At 42.9% G+C, this 25,347-nt stretch overlaps 1 protein-coding gene across 1 annotated transcript in view; it reads right to left on the bottom strand.

The window, feature by feature from the left end:
- DST (dystonin) overlaps window positions 1–25,347 on the bottom strand; it is a 510,996-nt gene that overhangs the window by 443,144 nt on the left and 42,505 nt on the right. Inside the window, 1 exon segment of the mRNA XM_037732623.1 lies at window positions 6,686–6,886. Coding sequence (XP_037588551.1) covers window positions 6,686–6,886 — 201 coding nt within the window.

Raw genomic sequence — 25,347 nt, 5'->3', positions numbered from 1 at the left:
AGTAGTCTCCACTGCTATTTGCTGCCCTCTAATCTCTCTCTCCTCCAACAGATCATTCAAGAGAGAGGATGAGGCCATCCTCAGATTCCCCACCAGCAGTCATCAGCAGATGTCAGCAGAGCGCCATGGTTTAGGCCCAAATTCAGGTTCTAACCACCTCACTCCTAGGCTGCTGCAGCCACCTAACTGTTCTGCTCTCCTGATGCACCCTGCACATGTTTAATCTTCCTAAAATCATGCTATGATCACACTACTCACCTGTTACAGTGTCTTCAGAAGCACAGAAAAGAAAGCTTAAACCACTGGTCGTCTGAAATGTATGTTGACCCCAATCTACTTTTCCAGCTTTATCTTATATTTCTCTCATATGAATCCCCACATCCGGTCAGTTCTCAGCACTTTCGTTTATTCTACTTCCTGGCCCCAGCATCTGTTCCCAGCCAGTTCTTACCCTTTTCTTTTCTTTTCCCAGACAGGGTCTTGCTTTGTCAGTCAGGCTGGAGTACAAGGGCATGATCATGGCCCACTGCAGCCTGGAACTCCGGGCTCAAGAGATTCTCCCATCTCAGCCTCTCAAGTAGCTGGGAATACACAGGCATGCAACACCATGCCTGGCTAATTTGCTTTTAATTTTTAGTACAGACAGGGTCTTTCCATGTTGCCCAGGGTGGTCTCAAACTCTTGAGCTCAAGTGATCCTCCCACCTCAGCCTCCCAAAGTACTGGAATTACAGGTGTGAGCCACCATACCCAGAGCTACCCATATTTTATTTTATTTTACTTTATTTTTTGAGTCAGAGTCTCACGCTGTCAACCAGGCTGGAGCTCAGCGGCACACTCTCCGCTCACCGCAACCTCCGCCTCCCGTGTTCAAGCAATTCTCCTGCCTCAGCCTCCCAAGTAACTGGGATTACAGGTGTGCGCCACCACGCCCAGTTAATTTTTGTATTTTTAAGTAGAGATGGGGTTTCACCATGTTGGTCAGGCTAATCTCGAACCCCTGACCTCATGATCCTCCCGCCTCATCCTCCCAAAGTGCTGGGATTACAGGCGTGAGCCACCATGCCCAGCTTAGCTACCCATATTTTAAAGCCCAACTCAATACCAACTCTTCCATAAAGTAGTTATGTCCTAACCAACCTATTTAGGAGTGGGGGCACCCTCTTTGTTCTCTGAATTCCTATAATGCTCACCAATTGTACCACTCATCATAAGCTATATTTCATATATCATTCACTCACTTAGACAATAGTATTCACTGAGATGCCAAATGACGGATGCCAGGAGACATTCTAGACCCCTTGATATGGGCCTCAAAGAATTCACGGTCTAGGGGAGGAGGAAAAAAAACTACTAATTATTGTTTATTCTAAGCAGGTCATCACCATGCAATCTCTTTGTATATGTCAGCTCAGTTCATTCCCACAACTCTATGTTGTAGCTACTGTTATTATTTCATTTTTTATTTTTCCGTAAATTATTGGGGTACAGGTGGTATTTGGTTACACAAGTTCTTTAGTGGTGATTTGTGAGATTTTGGTGTGCCCATCACCCAAGCAGTATACACTGCACCATATTGTTGTCTTTTATCCCTCACTTCCCTCGCACTCTTCCCCTCCAAGTCCCCACAGCCCATGATATCATTCGTATGATTTTGCGTCCTCACAGCTTAGCTCCCACATGTCAGTAAGAACATATGATGTTTGGTTTTCCATTTCTGAGTTACTTCACTTAGAATAATAGTCTCCAAATTTATCCAGGTCGCTGCAAATGATATTAATTCATTCCTTTTTATGGCTGAGTAGTATTCCATCATGTGTGTATGTGTATATATATATATCTCAACTTGAATTTTATCTCCCAGAATTCCCATGTATGGTGGGAGGGACCCAAGAGGAGGTAATTAAATCACAGGGGTTGGTCTTTCCTGTGCTATTCTCATGATAGCGAATAAGTCTAATGAGATCTAATGGGTTTATCAGGGGTTTCTGCTTTTGCTTCTTCCTCATTTTCTCTTGCTATCACCATGTAAGAAGTGCCTTTTATGTCTCACCATGATTCTGAGGTTTCCCCAGCCATGTGAAACTGTAAGTCCAACTAAATCTCTTTTTCTTCCCAGTCCCATGTAGATCTTTATCAGCAGCATAAAACAGACTAACACAGTGGCTGTACTAATTTACATTCCCACCAGCAGTGTAGAAGTGTTCCCTCATCACCGCATCCATGCCAACATCTACAGTTTTTTGATATTTTGATTATGGCCATTCTTGTAGGAGCAAGGTGGTATCGCATTGTGGTTTTGATTTGCATTTCCCTGAACATTAGTGAGGTTAAGCATTTTTCATATGTTTGCTGGCCATTTGTGTGTCATCTTCTTTTGAGAATTGTCTATTAATATCTTTATCCCACTTTTTGATGGGATTCATTGTTTCCCTCTTACTGATCAGTTTGAGTTAGCTGTAGATTCTGGTTATTAGCCCTCTGTCAGATGTACAGATTGTGAAGATTTTCTCCCACTCTGTGGGTTGTCTGTTTACTCTGCTGACTGCTCCTTTTGCCGTGCAAAAAATCTTTGGTTTAATTAAGTCCCAACCATTAATCTTTGTTTTTATTGCATTTGCTTTCAGGTTCTTGGTCATGAAATCCTTGCCAAAGCCAATGTCTAGGAGGGTTTTTCCAATGTTATCTGCTAGAATTTTTATAGTTTCAGGTCTTAGATTTAAGTCCTTAATCTATATTGAGTTGATTTTTGTGCAAGGTGAGAGATGAAGATCCCGATTCATTCTCCTGCATGTGGCTAGCCCAACCTTTTCCATTTGTTGAAAAGGGTGTCCTTTCTCCTATTTCACTTTATAATGAGGATACTGATTCTCAGAGAATTGAAATACCTTAACAAAGGATACCAGGTTTGTTTGTTTGTTTGTTTGTTTGTTTTTTGAGACGCAGTCTCGCTCTATCACCAAGGCTGGAGTGGGGGTTTTGCCATGTTGGCTAGGCTAGTCTCAAACTCCTGGCCTCAAGTGATCCACCCACCTCTATCTCTCAAAGTGCTAGGATTACAGGAGTGAGCCACCATGCTCAGCCACCAGGTAGGTATGCTTTTATTCTTTGCTGTCCCTGCCACTCTTTCAAATTATATGTCCATCTCTTCCTTGCTCAGTCCCTGGAAACTAATGGCTGTGATCCGCATCACCCAAGTTGCTTTGCCTTCTGGCTTCTAGGTAGGTTGGGTCAAAAGGAGGTACCACTGGAAGCAGGAGCTAAGGCAGCACTATACTTATTCGCCATGCTCCCTCCTGACTCACTAGGTTGTGGCAGTGGCTGCATCCCTCAGCCCCACTCCTGTGGAAGGGCTCTTCCATGGCTCCAGCTCTTCCCACCAGGATCCATTAAGACCACTGCCCTCTGCTGCCCCTTAAGCAGGAGTAGGAAGCAGATAGCCTCCACCTGAAGGCTGATAAAGCACCTGGGCCCTGCCCATATTTCTGTAAATTGTCCCTTCATTAAACTCTCTTCAGTTAAACCCTCTTAGTGTGCTGTTTCCTGCAGATACACAGTGCAGGATTTGAACCCACATGGGGGTTCTTACTGCAGAAACCTCCTATTTTGATGGAGGTTTTTACTTAGTGCTGAGGATCAAAACTAAGGGCCCCTCATTCAGATAGGAAGGATTAGGAAGGATCAGAAAAGACTTCACCTGACTCATCTGAGCATGAATCAGTCTCAAAGGTGAACTGAAGTTTACCAGGCAAACAAAGAATGAGGAAAAACATTAAAGGGCAAAGTAGACAGCAGGTTCCAAGTCACAGAGGCATAAAGACTATGTCTCATTAACCAAGGCAGTTATGTAGAGGGCTTGTGAGAGAATAATGATGGTCGAGAGTTTCTAAACTTTGATGATAATCACTTATTTCTCAATCCACGTGAGGAGATTAGAAGAAGCCAGGAATTAGCTATACCCTAAGCAAGAGAAACAATTCACCTATTCCCTACCTTCAATTGATCCCTATTACAGAAAATAAGTTCAACTACTTAGCATAATATAAAAGCCCACCGGCTGGGTGTGGTGGCTCACGTATATAATCCCAGCATTTTGGGAGGCTGAGGCGGGTGGATTGCCTGAGTTCAGGAGTTCGAGGCCAGACTGGGCAACACAGTGAAACCTAGTCTCCACTAAAAATACAAAAATTAGCCAGGCATGGTGACGCACACCTGTAATCCCAACTACTCAGGAAGCTGAGGCAGGATAATCGCTTGAACCCGGGAGGCAGAGGTTGTAGTGAGCCAAGATCATGCCATTGCACTCCAGCCTGGGTGACAGAGCAAGATTCCACCTCAAAACAAAAAAGTATATGTCTATATATATATATACACACACATACACCCACACACACATACATACATATATACAAGCCCTTTCTTATCTGGCCTCTACCCAAACCACCAGTCTCATCTGCCAGCACCACCTCAAGTTGGTCACTGAGAATGCCATACCCTTCTGTGTGTCTGCACTTTTACATATGTTCTTCTCATCAGGATACCTACTTCCACTTTGTACTTGGTAAATTCCTCCTTGTCTCTCAGAACTCATCTCAGGCGTCTGCTTATCTATAAATATTTCTGGAGATCCAAAATGATTCCATAATGCCTTGTGTATAACTTTAGAACAGTACTTTCAAAGCACAGAAGATGCATTATAATTGCTTGTGTGCATGTCTATAGATTGACTCAACTGTGATTTTTTGTTTTTTAAATGATTTTTTATTTTTTTTAAAGATGGGGTTTCACCATATTGGTCAGGCTGGTCTCGAACTCCTGACCTCAGGTGATCCACCCACCTCAGCCTTCCAAAGTGCTGGAATTACAGGCGTGAGCCACCGTGCCCGGCTTTTTCAACTGTGATTTCTTAGTGACAAGGTACTATAGGAAGTAACAGACTATAGAGGTACGTGCTTGGGTTCTGGCGGCAGGCCACCTAGAACCATGTAACCTCAGGCAAGTTATGTATCGTCTCTGGGGCTCAGTTTCATTATCCATAAAATGGGAATAATAACATCTACCTTGGCTGGGCGCGGTGGCTCATGCCTGTAATCCCAGGACTTTGGGAGGCTGAGGCAGGAGAATCACCAGAGGTCAGGAGTTCGAGACCAGCCTGGCCAACATGGTGAAATCCCATGTACTGAAAATACAAAAATGAGCAAGGCATGGTGGCGGGTGACTGTAATCCCAGCTACTTGGGAGGCTGAGGCTGGAGAATCACTTGAGCTCAGGAGGCGGAAGGTTGCAGTGAGCCAAGATTGCGCCATAGCACACCTGCCTGGGCAAAAGAGCAAGACTCTGTCTCAAAAAAAAATAGTATGAATAAAAAAAAATAGTAATAACATCTACCTTACGGAAGTGTTAAATGAGTGACATAATACCTGTTACGCATTAAGCCCTTAGTTAACATATATGTCCCTGATTTTCTGTATAAAAAGCATGTTTGTTGAATGAATAAATTTTCCTACCCTTTCCTAATTCTCTGCATAGATACCAAATTCTACTTAGCCTTTGTTTTATTGAATCATGAAAAATGAAGTCTCATTTCTAAAGATGTACTTTTTCTTCAATTGGTTATGATTAGCAGGTCCTTTTCTGTAAATGCATTTAACTTCTTTCCATGGTCGTTGGCCTGGTTACTGAGTCAGACATTCTCCCGGCCTTCTCACAGTCTCCACATGTGCCTGCCACACAGTTACCCCCATAGAAGGACAAGTTCTGTTTCGATAATTTACAAAAACATTTTCAAGTCAAATCTTGACGGCTCCGTAGGCTGGCACCAGAAACAGCAGGCTCCCCACAGCATAGGGACGAACCATACAGACACTTTTTTCTAATCCCAAAGCAACATAAAATTATTGCAGTAATAAAATAACTTTACAAGTTTTAAAATGGCATTTTCTTAGCCCCAGCCTTGGTAAAAAGCCCGTGTGCCAGAACCAAGGAAAGGAAAATCAGAGCACTTAGAACAGTGTGCTCGGGATGTGAGAAGGAGGTGAAGACCAGCTCCCAGATGAGCCCTGAATTTCTGATGAAAGGCAACATTGTGGCCAACAGAAACACAGGGCACCAGCTTAAAAAGCGACAATGATGCTGCCTTATAACAATATGAAGGCCACACCTGATAAGGCCAAGGCACGTACAGCGGAAGCCTGGGCTGGCTGTGGAGGGAGGCACAGGTCTTACCAGCTCAAGAGCCTCCAGGAGGAGTTCAGCCACTGTTAATGCCCAAGACTCCCGCCCCACCTTCCTTCGCTGCTTCTCCTATCCCTACATTGGTTTTTTTGTCATTCTCTTCACCAATTCTGATTTTCTCATTACCACACCTAGATTTGTTGACTCTAGGTCCCCATCCTCATTCTAGATCCCCAGCTCCAGCCTAGCTGGGAACTCACCAGCCTTCATATCAGCTGCCTGACACTGACTAACTCTTGCGTCTGTGTCAGCTATCTATCCACCCTAGAACCTTCTGTGAAACCATATTCCTTGCTGGAACTCATGTGAGTACACTGCCACTTGTTGGGAATAACAACGACATAACCTCCCAATTATTCAGAGTTAATCTGATCATGTTTTTAAACTAAAAGAAGAACCACACAATTTGACAGCGAAATTAATATTTTTATAAATGACAGTTCTCTACTTACAGGCCTCCTGATTGATGCACCTTGAACAGAGTGATAAAATTCTGGCTGGACTCGGCTACTCTTCTTGATTCTTCGCTTCCTCACGGAAGTTTCTTGCTCGCTCTGATGGTGAACTTCCACCACGGGCTTCACTTCTTCCAGACGGGCAGCTGCAGCCGCTGCGACCCGTCTTCTAATATGCCGAGGGCTTGCTCTGAATCCCTGTGGCAGAAAACACAACCAAGCAAATCCAGATTTGTACTGAGTTAGTTTGGAAGTTCTCCAGGGCTAATTATACAAAGAGCTCCAAAAATCACTCTGGTCAGTGAGATCATGTGCACCCCCAAAGTGAGCATGGAGGAGGCTCAACATGCAAGCAAGGTTTCCCCACAAGTGTTCTTTAAAGCACCCCAGTATTTCAGGGTCCAGAGTTATTCTACATTAAGAAACATTTTGAATTGAGTAAATCCAGTCCCCCAAAAAAAGAAGGAAAAAAAGGCAGGTGGGCACACTGCTTGACTGAAGCATCAAGCAGAGTGTGAGTGAAGAAGGGTGTTTCCAGTGTGGCCTGAAGTAGAGTGTAGGAAGAAGCACGGGATATGACTCCAGGGTAAAGTGCTACTTTACATTCCTGAGAGAGACTCCTTCCGCGGAAGGAAAGCAGGAATGCAAAGCATCACTACAAAACACCACAAAGTGAGGATTCCAAACTCAAATGGAGCCAATGTGGTGGAACAAAGGGTATGGATTTGGGCATCAGCTGAATTGGGTCCAAATGCTGACTTCTTAATTATAGCTACACAATGTATTAAATATTTCCGAGTCCAACTGTTCTAACCTATAAAACATGTAACATTCCACTCACAGAGCTTTGAAATTTTAAATGACATAAATACACATAAAATTCAAGCCGAGCATAGTGGCCTATAATCCCAGCACTTTGGGAGGCTTCGGTGGGTGGATAACCTCAGGTCACAAGTGCGAGACCAGCCTGTCCAACATGGCGAAACCCTGTCTCTACTAAAAATACAAAAATTAGCTGGGTGTGGTGCCGGGCGCCTGTAATCCCAGCTGCTTGGGAGGCTGAGACAGGAGAATTGCTTGAACTTGGGAGGTGGAGGTTGCAGTGAGCCAAGATCACACCACTGAACTCCAGCCTGGGTGACAGAGCAAGACTTCATCTAAAAAATAAATACATATATACACACACACACATACATATTTGGGTATATACATACATACTATATATGTGTATATATTTTTTTATTTTTATTTTAAAATTTTTTATTTTAAAATTATTTTAATTTTACACACATATGTAAAATTCCAACTATGGTATCTGACACATAGGAAGTGCTCAATAAAATTGCCATTTTCCTCTTGTTTTAGAGCAAGAGGAGTATAAGGACAACTCAGACAATGGAAACAAGTTCAGCTAGGCCATATTATGCAGTTGAAACATGCAATTTTGGAAAATATCAGTAATCAGGTAAAATAGTCTTGGTCCTCATGGCTTACAATCTACTGGAGAGCAGAAAGAGAAATCTAACACAAAGTTCATAAACACATGGGAATGTGTAATTAAGGCTTAAAGTGGTTAAAGTGGTAGACTCTCACTGCTAGCAGATCTCAGAGAAGGAAGTCAATCAATGAAACTGAGAAGAGTTACATTTGGCTTAGTTGAGTGGGTGGCATTTGAAGAATGAACTGAATTTACATTGAAGGCAAAGGAAACAACATAAGAAATGAATAAATAATAGACAGATGATGGACAGATGGATGGAGTATTTACAATAAGAAACATTATTTGATAATGTGCTGGTATGAGGATATGAACTAAATATGGTGGGAGGTTAGTGAGAGATAAAACAGTAACTGCTCTAAGAAGGGCTTCTTTGAGTTTGTGTGTCTTCTGAATTTTTGAAGATTTGGAAAAGACTTAAAGGTTGCAGTAAAGGCATAAAAAATGAGGAGTAAGAATTTCAGAGGGTGAAGCAGTATGAGAAAAAGCATAATAATGATTCTGTGGGATACTGAAAGATTAATGTGTACAGTGGGATTCTCAGTGAGGAAGCTGGAAGATGGGCTACAGTCCAATTATAGAGACCCTGTACACCAGGCTGAAGGATATGAAGGAGAAAATTTTTTAAAAGGAAGGGTAGGTTAGTGACAGAGTCAAAAGGAGCAATGAGGTCAACAGAAATCGGTGAGGAGAAAATGCAAATGGATTTGGCAAACCCATGATCATTGTTTGGGCTCTTCTAATCCATCCCCAAAGACATTAGTGTTGTTCTCATCCCGCCCCTGTGTGCAAGCTCAGCTGGTCCTCCTCAACCCAAAATAGTCCCAGAACATCCCCACCACTCCCACGTAACCCAGAAGGTACTACAGCAGCTGCTGGAGAAGAGGATTGAGGAGAAGGAACTGGGCCAAATGCTGAACTGAATTCTAGGGCAGTTTAGACCACACACATCAAAACCAACAGCTATACAGGCTGCTTTTTAAACATGCAGGTTCCTGGACATTCTCCATCCCACCCCCAGGCCCCGCCCTTCTCCACCACACACGCACACATTCTCTCTTTCTCTCTCTCACTCTCTCCCTTTCTCTTTCTCTCTTCCCTTCTAAATTACACTCACTATGGGTGAGGCCAAGAATCTCATTTTTTAACAAGCTTCTCCGATAATTTTTCTACACTTTGAAGACTAAGAACTTCTAGGAACCAGAATTTAGTCGGACCACTAGGTGGCATTATCTCTCATAGCCCCGGCATTCTTGTAATTCAGAAATTCGGTGTTCTGGCAGAATGAACAAAATAACTGATAATATATTCGCTTCTGTAATAGTGGAGTAAGTCAAGTACATTTCTCTTGTAGGAATGTAGAGTCTCCTCTTACGAGTAATAAGCAACCAGATCTTGCCTAACCGGTATTATTACCAGTATTCCTCAGTGATCTACAAATTCTAGAAACAGGGAGAAAAACTGCGTAAAACTTCCCTAAAGTAACCAAATGACACAGATTAAAACATGTTGGCACAGCAATTCTGAAGAGCAATAACTCAGTGAATTCACATCCCTGTATCTACCCTAGAGAAATTCTACCAAGAGTGCCCAGGAAGATATTCAATGCAGAATTATTTCTGATATAAAAAAGTTTTTTGAGACAGAGTCTTGCTCTGTCACCCAGGCTGGAGTGCAATGATGAGATCTCAGCTCACTGCAACTTCCCCCTCCTGAGTTCAAGCGATTATCCTGCCTCAACCTCCTGAGTAGCTGGGATTACAGGCGTGTGCCTCCATGCCCAGCTAATTTTTGTATTTTTAGTAGAGATGGGGTTTCACCATGTTGGCTAGGCTGGTCTCAAACTCCTGACCTCATGATCCACCCACCTCGGCCTCCCAAAGTGCTGGGATTACAGGTGTAAGCCATCACATTTGGCCAAAAAAATTTATATTTTTTAAATTTTTTTTCCTTTTTTTTTTTAATTCAGGTTTCTGGTCCATTTATCAGCTCACTGGCCAAAAATTTTAAACCACTTAAATCAGCCTTTCCTAAACTTCAGTCATCTTCATTCCACTTTAACATTTTTTCTCCAGATCTGAGCACTGCCTCAGTGATTTCTGTCATGTCCAAATTTACTTGAACTATTTTAAAGTAACTTTTTATAAGCAGTGTAGTATACTACACAGACTCCAGCCACAATCTGGTTTCTCATACTGCCTTTGTCACGTCCTAGTTGTGTGATCTTGCATAGTTACTTAATGATTTCCTCACCTGTAAAGTGAGGATTAAAATAGTACATCATAGGGTTACTGAAAAGAATAAATTAATGCAGGTGAAGTACTTCAAAGAGTCCTTGGCACGTAGTAGTACGTAAGTATTCACTATAATTACTATGTATATTACTTGTGTGAATAAAATATATTCTTGAACACAATAGTGTATGATTCATACTGGCTAGAAAGGAAATCAAATAGAAACAGGAAAATGAGTAATGGTGGTGTTTAAATGAGATAGTTAGCATTAGGTACTCAGAACAGTACACAGCATAGAAAAAGAAGTTAATATATTATTATCGTTATTACTACTGCTTTACTTCCTGGATCTTGCAGCAACAATTTACACATCAGCAGTTCATGGCTATGATTACAAACACTATAAACAACATGGAGTCATCAGTGAGTGTTCGCCTTTATTTATCTAAATAACTACAAAGAATCATAGCTCCTTGATTTATGACACTTTCTGGTCCTAAGTAATATAAAAACTAAGCCATGTCTTTTAACCGAGGAAATTTTAGCTTGAAACAGTAGGTGGTGCTATCAGCTCTTCCAGGTGCTAGTAAGAGTTACTCTCTAGTAGCTGATAGACACTTGAAGCCTGTGAGTAGTGGACTTCTATCATTTTTAGGCCACCCCAATTTATCGCACCTTTTGGATAATCAGTTCTCAAGATGTCCAGTCATGAGTGTTTGTGTGTGGGGGGGGTATGTGCGTGTGTGAGGAACATTTATCATAAGATCTCTCTTCAACCTTTAGGTGCACAATACAGTATTGTTAACTCTAGGCACAATGTTGTATAGCAGATCTTTAGAACTCACTCAGCTTGCATAACTGAAACTGTATACCCACTGGACAGCAACTTCCTATCTCTCCTTCCCTCCAGCACCTGGCAACTGCCATTCTACTCTTTGATTTTATGAATTTGACTAATTTCGATAGCTATACAAATGGAATCATGCAGTATTTATCTATCTTTCGTGACTGAGTTATTGCACTTAACATAATGTTCTCCAGGTTCATCCACGCTGTTGCATATGCCAGGATTTCTTTCACTTTTAAGGCTGAGTACTATTCTGCTGTGTATATATATTGCATTTTCTCTATCCACTCATCCATGGACATTTAGATTGTTTCCATATCTTGGCTACTGTGAAAAATGCTGCAAAGAACATAGGAGCATGTACAACTCTTCAAGATCCTGACTCCTTCCTTCCTTCCTTCTTTCCTTCCTCCCTTCCTTCTCTCCCTCTCTCTCTCTCTCTCTCTCTATTTCTGACAGAATCTCGCCCTGTCGCCCAGGCTGGAGTGCCATGGCACCATCTACGATCTCAAATGACTACAACCTCCCCCTCCCAGGTTCAAGCAATTCCCCTGCCTCGGCCTCCTGAGTAGCTGGTATTACAGGCACCTGTCATCATGCCTGTCTAATTTTTTTTTTTTTTTTTTTTTTAGTAGAGACAGGGTTTCACCATATTGATCAGGCTGGTCTTGAACTCCTGACCTCGTGATTGGCCCGCCTTGGCCGCCCAAAGTGCTGGGATTACAGGCGTGAGCCACCTCACCTGGACCCAAGATCCTGACTTCAACTCCTTTGTACTTACAGCCAGAAACGCAAATTGTTGGATCATATGGTAATTCTAGTTTTAACTTTTTGAGAAATGTAGGAAATAAGAATAAATAAAAGATTCCTCTTCAAAGCTTTCCTCTTAGTTTATTACAAATAAATAATAGTTTCTTCAAAGGTTAATTTACTTTAAAGCTTTTGCTAATAATCTTAAAGTAGCTGTTAGTTATAATAAAGAAATAAGTGCATCCCGTGTTCTTAGTTCTTACACTTTAACCTAAATATTTGCCCTGGCATGCCTGGACAAGCCCAGGCAAGTCTTAGGTCAGACATTATCCTCTTCCTTATTTGGAAATGTTATCGTTTCTCTAAGCATTCCTCAAGTTACTTTCTCTTTTCCTTTGTTCTCCTCTGCCTTTACTTCTTTTTTTTTTTTTTTTTTTTTTGAGACGGAGTTTCACTCATGTTACCCGGGCTGGAGTGCAATGGCGCGATCTCGGCTCACCGCAACCTCCGCCTCCTGGGTTCAGGCAATTCTCCTGCCTCAGCCTCCTGAGTAGCTGGGATTACAGGCACACGCCACCATGCCCAGCTAATTTTTGTATTTTTAGTAGAGACGGGGTTTCACCATGTTGACCAGGATGGTCTCGATCTCTTGACCTCGTGATCCACCCGCCTCGGCCTCCCAAAGTGCTGGGATTACAGGCGTGAGCCACCGCGCCCGGCTGCCTTTACTTCTTTAGAAAATTTCCAAGTTTTTAGCCAATCGGGTCAAGCATAGAATGTGAGATCCCGTTCTGGCCAACAGAAATTGGACCCAGCAGTAGGGCGATTGCGTCAGGTTATGAAAGTAATTAATGTCCCTGTCTTTGCTCAGGTGTGCTTTTGTGGCAAGAGTTGCACCCTTCCTGCAGGAAGTAAACAAGCCTTGCTGAGTAATCCATTGCCTCTGTGTAGACTTTTCCCAATATCATAAACCCGTTTCCAATAAGAAACACGATACGGTTTTGCACAGTGGCTACGCCATTTTACATTCCCACCTACAGTGTACAAGGGTTCCATTTTCTCCATATCCTTCTGACACCAGAGTTAAGAAGAAATTACTAGGCAGATAGTAAGGGTATGAGAGTCCTAAGTAAGGTTTTCCCTTTAGTAAGAAGCAGCCCCAAATCATTTTCCAACAAAGAGCAGCCTGTAAAGTCGAGCAGCAGTCATAGACAACAAGCTGAGAGCTTTCACCGCTGGACGCCAGCAGGAAAGAACTACCTAGATTGGACCAGACGTGTTCAAAATGATGGCTCCATCTTCCCTTCTCTGCCAGCCACGTGTACAGTAAGGAGCAGACAAACTGGCGCCGGCCAAGGGAAGAGTTCATTTGCATAATAAGATTAGGGTGGGGAGACCAGCCCTCCCAGCTGCTAGGTAAACATCACACCTGATCAAACCAATCTGTGAGCCCTACGAAAATCAGACACCACCTCCTCAAGCCAGACTCTAAAATTCCGCGCATCCACCACCTGCCAGCCTTTTCCTCTGGGAAGTCTCCTCTCTCTTACGAGAGAGAGAGAGAGAATTTTTCTTTCTCTGTCTCTTCTTTTTGCCTATTAAACCTCCACTCCTAAACTCCTCCAGTGTGTCCGTGCTCTAAATTTTCTTGGTGCAAGACAATAAACCCCAGATATTTACCCCAGATGACGCAGTCACTTCATTTCCTCATCCACACTTTTTATCTTGTGCCTTATTGATGACAACCATCCTAACAGATGTGAGGTGATATCTCACTGTAGCTTTTATTTGCATTTCCTGGTGATGAGTAATGTCTTCAGACACAGTTACATCAAGATGCTCCATAGCCCACTCTAGATCCTCCCTCTTAATAACCCAGTACATCTCAGGGGTAGGCCCATAGCCAAGACTCAGTGAATTCAAGTCTCTCTGCTTGGACTGTGAATATTACATGGAGGCAGGTAAAGACTGAAATGAGTAAGAGTTCATTAGTTCCAGTGGCTACACCAAAGACCTTCTGAAGCTGCCTGGTTTTGTCTGTTCTAACCAGACATGCGGTCTTGATGGTGAGTTCCATAATCTAGTTGTATTAAATTCTCCTTTGGCTTAAGTCAGACAGAGTCAGGTCCTGTCACCTACAAACAAAAATCTCTAATGCATGCACTTTCTGTTAAAGCATGCAGGTGGTTAGCTATTTTCCTTGGAGGTTGAATACTCAGTGTTAATCAGGCTGTTTGTGTATGAGTCGATGGGCATAAAAAGGAGGAAATATTAATAGCAATAATTAACTAAGCACCATGTAGGCACTAAACCTATATACGCCCTGCAGAAAACTTTTCAGGGTTAAGGAATCTGCTTAAACACAAAAAGTTGCAATTTGAAGAGTCCAGATTAGAACCCAGGTTTACCTAACTCCAACCAGTCCTCTTCACCACTCTGCTCTTATGTAAAGAGATTATAAAGCAGTAATGCATTCAGAATTAATATTCTACACATATCCACGGGACTGGAAGTGCTCAGGAATATATGTTGACTGATTAAAACAAGAAAACGTCTATCAACAATTTAGATGAATGAGGCAGAAATTTTAAAAAATAACATTTTCGGGTAAGCATTATTCCTTTATAAGGTCAAACTACAGTCAAGTTTTTTGATTACGCATCTGAAAAGATGGAAAATTAACGCATTGACCCACTTAGCATCAATACAGAATTACTTTTCAGCCTGGGCAACATGGTGAAACTCCGTCTCCATTAAAAATACAAAACTTAGCTGGATGTGGTGGCACACGCCTATAATCCCAGCTATTTGAAAGGCTGAAGCCCGTGAATTGCTTGCGCCCAGGAGGCGGAGGTTGCAGTGAGCAGAGATTGTGCTACTGAAGACCAGCCTGGGGGACAGAGTGAGACTTCATCAAAAAAAAGAAAAAAGAAAATACATATATATCTGCACATATATACATATATATAAATTACTTTTGTATCATATCTGAAGAACTAAGGTGTATCATTATACAAGATATAAATTTACCATATGTAAATATTATAGAGCTCAATAAGCTACTGCTTATAAAGCATATAATATGCCATTAAAAAAAATCAAATGATGGCCGGGCGCAGTGACTCACGTCTGTAATCCCAGCACTTTGGGAAGCCGAGGCGGGCGGATCACGAGGTCAAGACATCGAGACCATCCTGGCCAACAAGGTGAAACCCTGTCTCTGCTAAAAATACAAAAAAATTAGCCGGGGGTGGTGGCACGTGCCTGTGGTCCCAGCTACTCGGGAGGCAGAGGTTGCAGTGAGCCGAAATTGCACCACTGCACTCCAGCCTGGTGACAGCAAGACTCCGTCTCAAAAAAAAAAAAAAAAATCAAATGATGGCAGGGCACAGTGGTGCATGCTTGTAATCCCAGCACTTTGGGAGGCTGAGGTGGGTGGATCACCTTAGGTTAGGAGTTCGAGACCAGCCTGGCCAATATGGTGAAACCCCCATCTCTACTAAAAATACAAAATTAGCCGGGCATGGTGGTGCATGCCTGTAATCCCAGCTACTGTAATCCCAGCTACTGGGTTCAAGCGATTCTCCTGAGGCAGGAGAATCGCTTGAACCCAGGAGGCAGAGGATGCTATGAGCTGAAATCGGGCCGTAACACTCCAGCCTGGGCAACAAGACTGAAACTCTGTCTCAAAAAAAAAAAAGATTCCCCTCATCCCAGGCTAGAAATAAGGCTTACAGCAGAGGCTCTTCAACCCACAGATGAAATTGAAGGAAGATGAGGAAGGCAGTCAATTAACTTGGATGCAGAAAAAATATGCCTTTATTTTCAATAACTTACAATTGAAAATTAACATATGGTTCAATTATGAATGTAGGCCATAAACCTGGTATCATTAGTAGTGCCTGTGACTTTTGCCACCAAAAGTAGTCATAGATTTAAATACAAAGTTGTTAGTGGCGCAGATCTCTTGAAATACTATTTATACTAACCTTGTTACTTCAAAATCACAGTAGTTAGTAAATGTGCCAATCTCAGAGGCATTTGAAGTACAGCAACTCCACCTTAAATAGGAGCTGGGTAAAATGGGGCTGAGACCTACTGGGCTGCATTCCCAGACGGTTAAGGCATTCTAAGTCACAGGATGAGACAGGAGGTCAGCACAAGATATGGGTCATAAAAACCTTCCCGACAAAACAGCTTGCAGCAAAGAAGCTGGCTAAAACCCACCAAAATCAAGATGACAATGAGAGTGACCTATGGCCGTCCTCACAGTCATCCTCACTGCTACACTCCCACCACTGCCATGACAGCTTACAGAGGCCATGGCAACGTCAGGAAGTTACCCTATATGGTCTTAAAGGGGAATGCATGAATAATCTACCTCTTGTTTAGCATATAATCAAGAAACAAGCATAAAAATGGGTAACTCGTAGCCCTGGGGCTCCTCTGTCTATGGAGTAGCCAATCTTTTACTCTTTTACTTTCTTTTTTTTTTTTTTTTCAAGAAGGGGTTTCACCATGTTAGTCAGGCTGGTCTTGAACTCCCGACCTCAGGTGATCTGCCCGCCTTGGCCTCCAAAGTGCTTGGATTACAGGCGTGAGCCACCACATCCCGCCTTACTCTTTTACTTTCTTAATAAACTTACTTTCATTTTACTCTGTGGACTCACCCTGGTATCTTTCTTGTGGGAGATTCAAGAACCCTCTCTGGGGGTCTCACTCAGGACTCCTTTCCCGTAACACCACTAGACCTTGTTATTCAATGCATTAATTAGAAAGTACCTTTACAGCTGTCAAAAATATTTTTAATAATTTATATTTCAATGTAATTGGCTTCTTTTATAATTATCTTTTATCCATGTTTGCGTTTTTCTCTTGGTCACAAGCTGGACTACATTTCCTAACCTCCCTTGCAGTTAGGTAAGGCCATGTGACTGAGATCTAGCCAATGAAATGTGGACATATGTAAGCCATTTCTGGACATACATGCATATAAACACTTCCCACAGCCACTTCTCCATGCTCTTCTTCTCTTTTGGCTGGGATGACCTTTGAAGCAACCATGAAAGCCACACAATGAAGGTGGAAGTGCCTCCATCAGCCCGAGTTCCTAAATAACTATGTGAAAGAGACCACTCTGCCAACCTGATTACCTACACCTGTACCTTTAAATCAACAACAAATACATTTGTATTTTGTTTGAGCCAATGAGTATATATTTGCTATAGGAATTTGCACTACCCTTACTCACTGGTTCTCAAACTTCACTAAGCATCAGAACCACCTGGAAGGCTCATTAAAACAGACTTCTGGGCCACACCCTCAGAGTTTCTGATTCAGTAAGTAGGAGACAGGGCTAAGAATTTGCATTCCTAACAAATCCCCCAGTGATGTTGATGCCACCATCATGTGAGTACAGTCTAAGAAACCAAAGGTCCTGCCCCTTACTGTGTGGTGAGTGATTGGTTTTGGTCATAATAATACTGTATCCCATTGTGCTGTAAGCAGGGGGACCCTCAGTATTAGAGCAATTTAGCCCTTTGTGATTTTAATAACCCTACATTAAAAGATTGGTCCTGGAAGCCACTTTATCAGCTGGGAGAAAATAATATATCTAGGAGCTATCTTTCTGTTTTCAGAGAGAATGTATTGCCTGGCAAATAAAGAAAAGCAGGGCAAAATGTTACCTTTTTAAAATCTTTTCTAATGATTAGTCATTGTTTGGTATAGAACATTGGTCCCTGGAAGTATGATGACAACAAAAAGTCTGTTTTGGAAAAGTCTACGGAACTGTACATTTCTTTTTATTTATTATTTTACAGAAATGAAGTCTCACTCGGTTGCCCAGGCTAGAGAAGAGTGGTGTGATCATAACTCACTGTAGTCTAGAACTCCTGGGCTCAAGTGACCTCCTCAACCTCCCGAACAGTTGGGAACACAGGTGTGCACCACTACATACACTTAATATTTTAAAGAGCCAAGATCTCACTAAGTTGCCCAGGCTGGTCTCAAACTCCTGGCCTCAAGAAATCCTCCCACCTGGGCCTCCCAAAGTGTTGGGATTACAGATATAAGCCACTGTGCCCAGCTGAACTGTACATTTATTTTATTTATTTATTCATTTTGAGATGGAGTCTTACTCCATTGCCCAGGCTGGAGTGCAGTGGCGAAATATCAGCTCACTGCAACCTCACCATCCCGAGTTCAAGCAATTCTCCTGCCTCAGTCTCCCAAGTAGCTGGGATTACAGGCATATACTGTGACAAGGTAAAAAGCCCCATAAAACTGCATACCTCAACCATACCACGGCTTTCTGTTAAAACTGCTCTCTGTAACCCCTAATGTGACAGGCAAGCAGTCCAAACCGACGCCATCTTGGCCCCTAAGACTTGTAATAAGTAATTAAGATCTGTCATTTCCACCCTACCCAGACAATGTGTAAACTAATGCTTATCTTGACTTCTGTAAACCACTTAAGTAACAATCTGAATATCCAAAGTCCCCTGGCCCTCGGAATGTCCTGAGCCCCTCACCCTCATCTCCGCGCAGGAGGTGATTTACGGAATCCACCGGCCCTCGGAATGTCTGAAGCCCCTCACCCCTACCCCTGCCCCTCACCCTCACCCTCACCCCTTGAGGTGGTTTTACAGGTATAAAAGTTCTTGACACCCTCCTTTGGGGGCCACGGGTGGGAGAGACACGAGTCCTCCGAGGCCGCCGGCAATAAAGACCCTGCAATGTGGCATACTTTTGTCTTGGTGTTGACTTTCTATGCTCGGGCCAGTACAACAATACCACCACATCCAGCTAATTTTTGTATTTTTAGTAGAGATGAGGGTTCACCATGTTGGCCAGGCTGGTCTCAAACTCCTGGCCTCAAATGATCCACCCACCTCAGTCTCCCAAAGAGCTGGGATTACAGACTTCACCGTGCTCGTCCTGTACATTTATTTTAAATAAAGTTTCACAGGTTAGTAATACAGTCTTTCTTTCATATTGACTGATATTATAACAACTGCTTATTAGTCCCTGCTGGTAGGAAGCTCTGACTTACAGAAAGACTTAATGTTTTCTAAATTGCAAGTGAACAACAACTTAAGAGCAGTTTTGTAAATGAAAATATTTTAAAATCTCTTAATAATGTCAAGCATTCCTTCTTAAAAGTCTCTACCCACGGTCCTGCCTTAGGAAGCATGTTTTGTACCATAGCCTCACACCCCTCCAGTTATGGTTGCTGGGTCTTGACACTTAGGCTGTGTCTATCAGAGTTTTTCCTTTGAGAGTTTGAGAAAAACTGAGAGCCTAGGCTGCTTAACACAGAGGTTGCAAGGGAGGAAGGGAGGGAGGAAGGAAGGAAATTAACCCTGTAGATCAGTGCTTCTCAAACTTTAATATGAACGTGGGTCACCTGGATATCCTATTAAAATGCAGATTCTAATGCAATGGGTTTGGGTGGGGCCTGAGATTTTGCATTTCTTTCTTTTTTTTTTTTTGAGACAGAGTTTCACTCTTGTTACCCAGGCTGGAGTGCAATGGCGCGATCTCGGCTCACCACAACCTCCGCCTCCTAGGCTCAGGCAATTCTCCTGCCCCAGCCTCCTGAGTAGCTGGGATTACAGGCACGCGCCACCATGCCCAGCTAATGTTTTGTATTTTTAGTAGAGACGGGGTTTCACCATGTTGACCAGGATGGTCTCAATCTCTTGACCTCGTGATCCACCCGCCTCGGCCTCCCAAAGTGCTGGGATTACAGGCTTGAGCCACCGCGCCTGGCGAGATTTTACATTTCTAACAGGCTCCCAGGGTATTCTGATGCTGCTGGTCTGCAGACCAAACTGAGTAACAAAGACATAGAAGGACTCTGGAAACTGTGTGCCCCTGGTACAGGTGAGGGAATCAGGGTACAGAAATCATAAGTGAAGAGAACAAAAGGAAAAGAAGCAGCTAGTGGAATAGAACAGAGTCATTCCTATGGCATCTCACAAGTGCAAAGAGTGAGGTTTTTTGTTGCTGTTTTTTATCTTTTTATCTTTATTTTTAATTTTTTAATTTTAATCTCACAGCAATAGAAACCTAAGGTACAAGGTCTTGAATCCGTAATGAATTTCCTGTTTTATTCATGTAAAGCCAGACCCTCCTATGGATCTTTTTCTTTGATTTCTATTAAATTATACATACAACATGCCTTAAAATATAGTATGTCTCTGATTCTGCATCCAAATGAGCCCAAGACACTAAGCACAGTCTTGGATGGGGGTGAGGAAAAGACTAAATGAAGACTATGAGGTTGAAGCTGCTTGACATACTGCATCTTCTCCTTTAAAGAGCTTAAAGTGCTCTGGGCGCGGTGGCTCACGCCTGTAATCCCAGCACTTTGGGAGGCCAAGGAGGGTGGATCACGATATCAGGAGATCCAGACCATCCTGACCAACATGGTGAAACCCTGTCTCTAATAATAATAATACAAAAATTAGCTGGGTGGTGGTGTGTGCCTGTAATCCCAGCTATTCAGGAGGCCGAGGCAGGAGAATCCCTTGAACCAGGCAGTCAGAGGTTGCAGTGAGCTGAGATTGCGCCACTGCACTCTAGCCTGGCAACAGAGTAAGACTCCCTCTCAAAAAAAAAAAAAAAAAAAAGATCTTAAAGTGCTTTTTAATTACAAATGTTAGATTAGCCCAAGCAGAGATCATAGCGTACACTCAGAAAACAACCACATTTCCCTTCCTGGTTGACCTCTGAAATCCACAATGAGGCGTGCCTTTTCTCTCAACACTACATAAGATTTTGTGTAGATCCTATAATTTTTTCTGGTCATTCTCAAATAATTAAAAAGTCTCCCCAACCACTTCTAGTCACAAAAGCATACCATTCCAATGAGGTCACATCACTCCTTCCGGTTTCCTTCTAGACAAGGTACAAAGTGACTCCAGGCTCTTTCTCCCAAGACAGCCATAAGAAATACTCATGGATCCTCTGCCACAACAAATTCTGGGAGAGCAGGCTGTTTCCAGGGCGGCCCTTTCTGCTCACTCCACCATTAGAACAGCGGTCCAGCCACAGTCTCTGGCCCTTTAGAATTATTATGGAGGCTTGGGGTGGGGGTGCAGCACACTGCTGAGACATTGCCCAGTCTCTAATCCTGACCTGTCTAACAGGGTAGCTACTGGCCACATCTTTTTATTTAAATTTTAATTAACTAAAATTAAATTAAAAATTCAGCTTCTCAGCCATGCTAGCCATATTCTAAGTACTCATACCATATCTGGTTAGTAAAGACCCTACTGTACAGAAGTGAAATTCACAGAAAAACAAAAACAAAAGACCCTACTGAATGATGCAGATAAAACATTTGTGTTCTCACAGAAAGTTCTTCTGAACAGCACTCCTTTCACTCTCAGAGCTGAAATCTTGGCCTTTATCCATATACCTAAAATTGGTAATGGTTGACTATAACTATCAGCAGACTAACTGCTATAGCAAGCAACACCACAGCAATATCATGCTGATCTGTGCATGATATGCCTCACTCGTGTCACGCATAGATAAGCAAGTAGGAGTGGTGCTCTGTTCCAGAGTCATTTAGAACACCAGGCACCTTCCGTCTATGGCTCTTTAGGTCCTCAGTGTCCTCTCCACTCTGCTGTTTTATGGAAGATACAGCCAGGATTATGTGCATGGTTTCAGTACACTAGACCTGTAAATGGCACACATCATTTCTTACATTTCATTAACCAGAACTCAGTCACAAGGTCGTCACCAAGTTGCAAGGGAAGCTCAGGTGATCGCCCGCCTCGGCCTCCCAAAGTGCTGGGATTACAGGCGTGAGCCACCGCACCCGGCCGAACCCTCTGTTTCTAACACAGACTGAAAACTAATTTTGACTTGATGTTTTGGTCTGCTAATCAGTACTCTCAGTCAACAACCTAGTCTGTGAAATATAAGGTCAGTCTAATTTCCCTCTGGCAGTCATGTCTACTCCATCTGTTTGTGGTTTCTAAGCAGATCAAACAGCATCTGTTACGTTGTTTCGTCAAACACATAGATGATGCACTTGGATTATTTTTCTAATCTGATGATTTTTTTTATATTTAGACTGTAACTACCAGGCAAAAGTCTGCACAAATTTTAATCAACCCTACTGCTTTTGGTACAATGGGGTTCAACCCTTTATCCTTCCCATTTCCAGTTTTGGTTTTTAGGGATGAAGTCATCACCTACTGAGTGACAGCGGATTTTTATGGACAATGGCTGTTCACTAAGGCAGAGTTTATTCTGTTGAAATTGGCCTACACTCTATTTTTCCTTAGACTGAATTCATCAATTTCATGTTTTGTACCAAAATGAACCATAAAAAGAAAATAAATATGCTTGGCTTGTAGGCATATTTATGGAACCAACAATGCACCCATATTAAGCATGGAACCAACATTGCATCCATATTAAAATTAAAAGTAGGATAGAAAAAAAAAGTAGGGTAGAAATTGCACTATATGCAAAACTATGACAAGTCTGGATAATATGAGGCATTCCCCACACTTTCCCCCATTCCTTGAGCCACTTGCTGAGAAGGTAGCAGCATGGCTTTTAGCTAGGAATTGTCCTCCGGCCTAAGAGCTAGCCATCACGTCCAGTCCCGTCCCCCAGGCCAATGCTGGTCGATAGGAAAGAGCTAGTACTTGCTTCGACTCGGGACAACTCTGAAGCTTCCCATGGGATCTTGGGGCCATCTGCATATGCAATATAATTCAACTTCTCCCTGACCCAATCCTGCTTCCCTCACTCTCTTAAGAGTGTTTTTCCTGAGGGCACTCCCCAGTAAATCTCCTGCACGTAGTCTCCATCTCAAAATATTTTCCTGGGAAGCTGACCTGAAACAAACACAGTCTGATTTCCTACACAGTACCATCAATAACTTATGAAGCATATTTAACATTCAATGACGAGAAAGATTCAGCAACAAAGAGCTTCTAGAGGACAGGAAATCCATCAATACAAAAGATGAGAGTTAATGGCAAAACACTGGGCAATATACACATCCAAAACAGGCAGCAGTCACCATATGAAAAAGCAAAGTGCGAATAGACAAGAGTTCTAGAGAGAAACAAGCTCCATTCAAAGCTAAGGAGGGCAAGCGAGGAAGGCTGACTGAGAAGCAGGAGCAGCAGTCCGTGCAATCTGCTCTTGTGGCAGCCAGAGCTCTGCTCCTGTCAGCAACGGGCCCACAGCCCCAGGCACAGACAGTCATGCGCAGTGACAGACTCTAGAAATAGCTGTGCAACCAGCAAATCATAACCCAGCCTTCATAATTATAGACCAAGGGATTTGACAGATGATTTTTTAAGTGTGAGCACAATCTGTCTGCACGCAGCCTTTTCTGAGATACTACTCACAGACATTATCGCCAGTGACCATGTCTACAAATAAAGAGTCATGGTTTAAAAATGTGTATATCTACGATAACGTCCTTCTCAAGACAAGAATCTAGAAAATATAAAATAAAAAAGCATGTTTTATTGGGCATTTACAACTTCCCAACTGCAAATTCTGAGAAGCCAAATACCGCCCAAACAGCCAGATTTCTGAAGCAGTAAATGGTCACGTTAAGCAAAGGTCAGCAAAGGCCAAGAAGGTCCCTAGGTAGAAGGCACCTATCTCAGTTGATTTTCCTTCCTGAGCTCTTTTAGAGGCCCCTTTTGTTCTCATCATAATGAGAGGGGCCTCTAAAAGAGCTCAGGAAGGAAAATCAACTGAGATAGGTGAGCCTGTGCAGCCCACTGGGTGTTCAGCAAAAAGTATGCGGGTAGGGAGTGTAGACAGGGAACAAAAAAAGGTAAGAAACAAGACAAAAAAATAAAGGAAAAAAATATGTGCTCATGTGCAATAAGTCCCAGCAAAGTCCTAGCTGAGTCTATTTTTTTTTTTTTTTTTTTGAGACGAAGTTTTGTTCATGTTGCCGAGGCTAGAGTGCAATGGCGCGATCTCAGCTCACTGCAATCTCCGCCTTCCAGGTTTAAGTGATTCCCCTGCCTCAGCCTCCTGAATAGCTGGGATTACAGGCATGGCCACCATGCCTGGCTAATTTTTTTAATTCTGAGTTGGTGAGACTGGTCTTGAACTCCCAGCCTCAGGTGATCTGCCTGCATTAACCTCACAAAGTGCTAGGATTACAGGCATGAGCCACCATGCCTGGCAACTAAATCTATTTCAAGGGCATCCTTAAGTAACTTTCAATACCGCTACAAAATCAGTCTTTGGAGACAAAAGTCAATGTACCAGGCAGTACATCAGAAACAACTCAAGACACAGGAAAGGACAAGAAGACAGAATAAAGACCCAAATGTATATGCAAACTGAACTGTTAACGCTTTACACAAGAGAAGAATGAGTGGTTAACCTAATCTTACAACTATAGCTATGTCAATAGCATCTCCAGCAAACTATTCTCCAGTAATATCTTTGTCTTCAGGTACAAAGTAATCCTAAGACTGTTTCTTTGAGAATGTCCTGCATTGAAGCCAATCACAACATGACTCAGGCAGGCTCCCATAAGGCAGATGGGGAGATGACAGATAGTTTAGATGGTTCAGATAATTCAGATGGTTCAGGCAAATAGGCGATAGGGAAGAAGTAACAAGACAAGTTGGCTAAGTGCCATGAATATGTACAGGCAAGAGCTCATACATCGGCACAGCCATGAGAAGATCCATGAATCAAATACTCAAAGCTAGGCTGACAAGAGCATTAGGACACTAGGTGATTTGTTCAAGCAGAGCAGGAACTAAGGCAGCCCTTAGTTCCTTAGTTCCTACCTTAGGGGTAGGGTCTCTACCCCTGGGCAGCCATAAGGGGTAGAGACCCTAAGACCCCTGAGTGTCCTCCTATTGCACGCCCCCTCCCCAGAGTTCCTGAACCTCCCCCAGGATCTAGAAACTACAAAGTTCTGGCCCTTCGGTTGGCATCTGTTCTGACTGCTCAGTGCCCACTTTCTACTAATTGTTAAATATTTTGAGCATCACCCCTGCCACTGCATGAACTTAACAAAAGCTATACGGGGCCTTGGTGCAGTGGCTCATGCCTATAATCCTAGAACTTTGGGAGGCCAAGGCGAGCGGATCGCTTGAGCCCAGGAGTTCAAGACCAGCCTGGGCAACATAGTGAGACCCTGTCACTACAAAAAATACAAAAACTTAGCTGGGTATGGTGGTGCATATCTGTAGTCCCAGCTACCTGGGAGGCTGAGGTGGGAGGATCTCCTGAGCCCGGGAGGTCAAGCTGCAGTGAGCCATGATCAGCCACTGCACTCCAGCCCTGAGACAAGATTCTGTCTCTC

Source organism: Cebus imitator, unplaced genomic scaffold, assembly GCF_001604975.1.
Source record: "Cebus imitator isolate Cc_AM_T3 unplaced genomic scaffold, Cebus_imitator-1.0 Scaffold460, whole genome shotgun sequence".
NCBI classification, from domain to species: Eukaryota; Metazoa; Chordata; class Mammalia; order Primates; family Cebidae; genus Cebus; species Cebus imitator.
The sequence above is the reverse complement of the archived record's forward strand: the minus strand, read 5'-3'. Positions and strand labels throughout refer to the sequence as shown.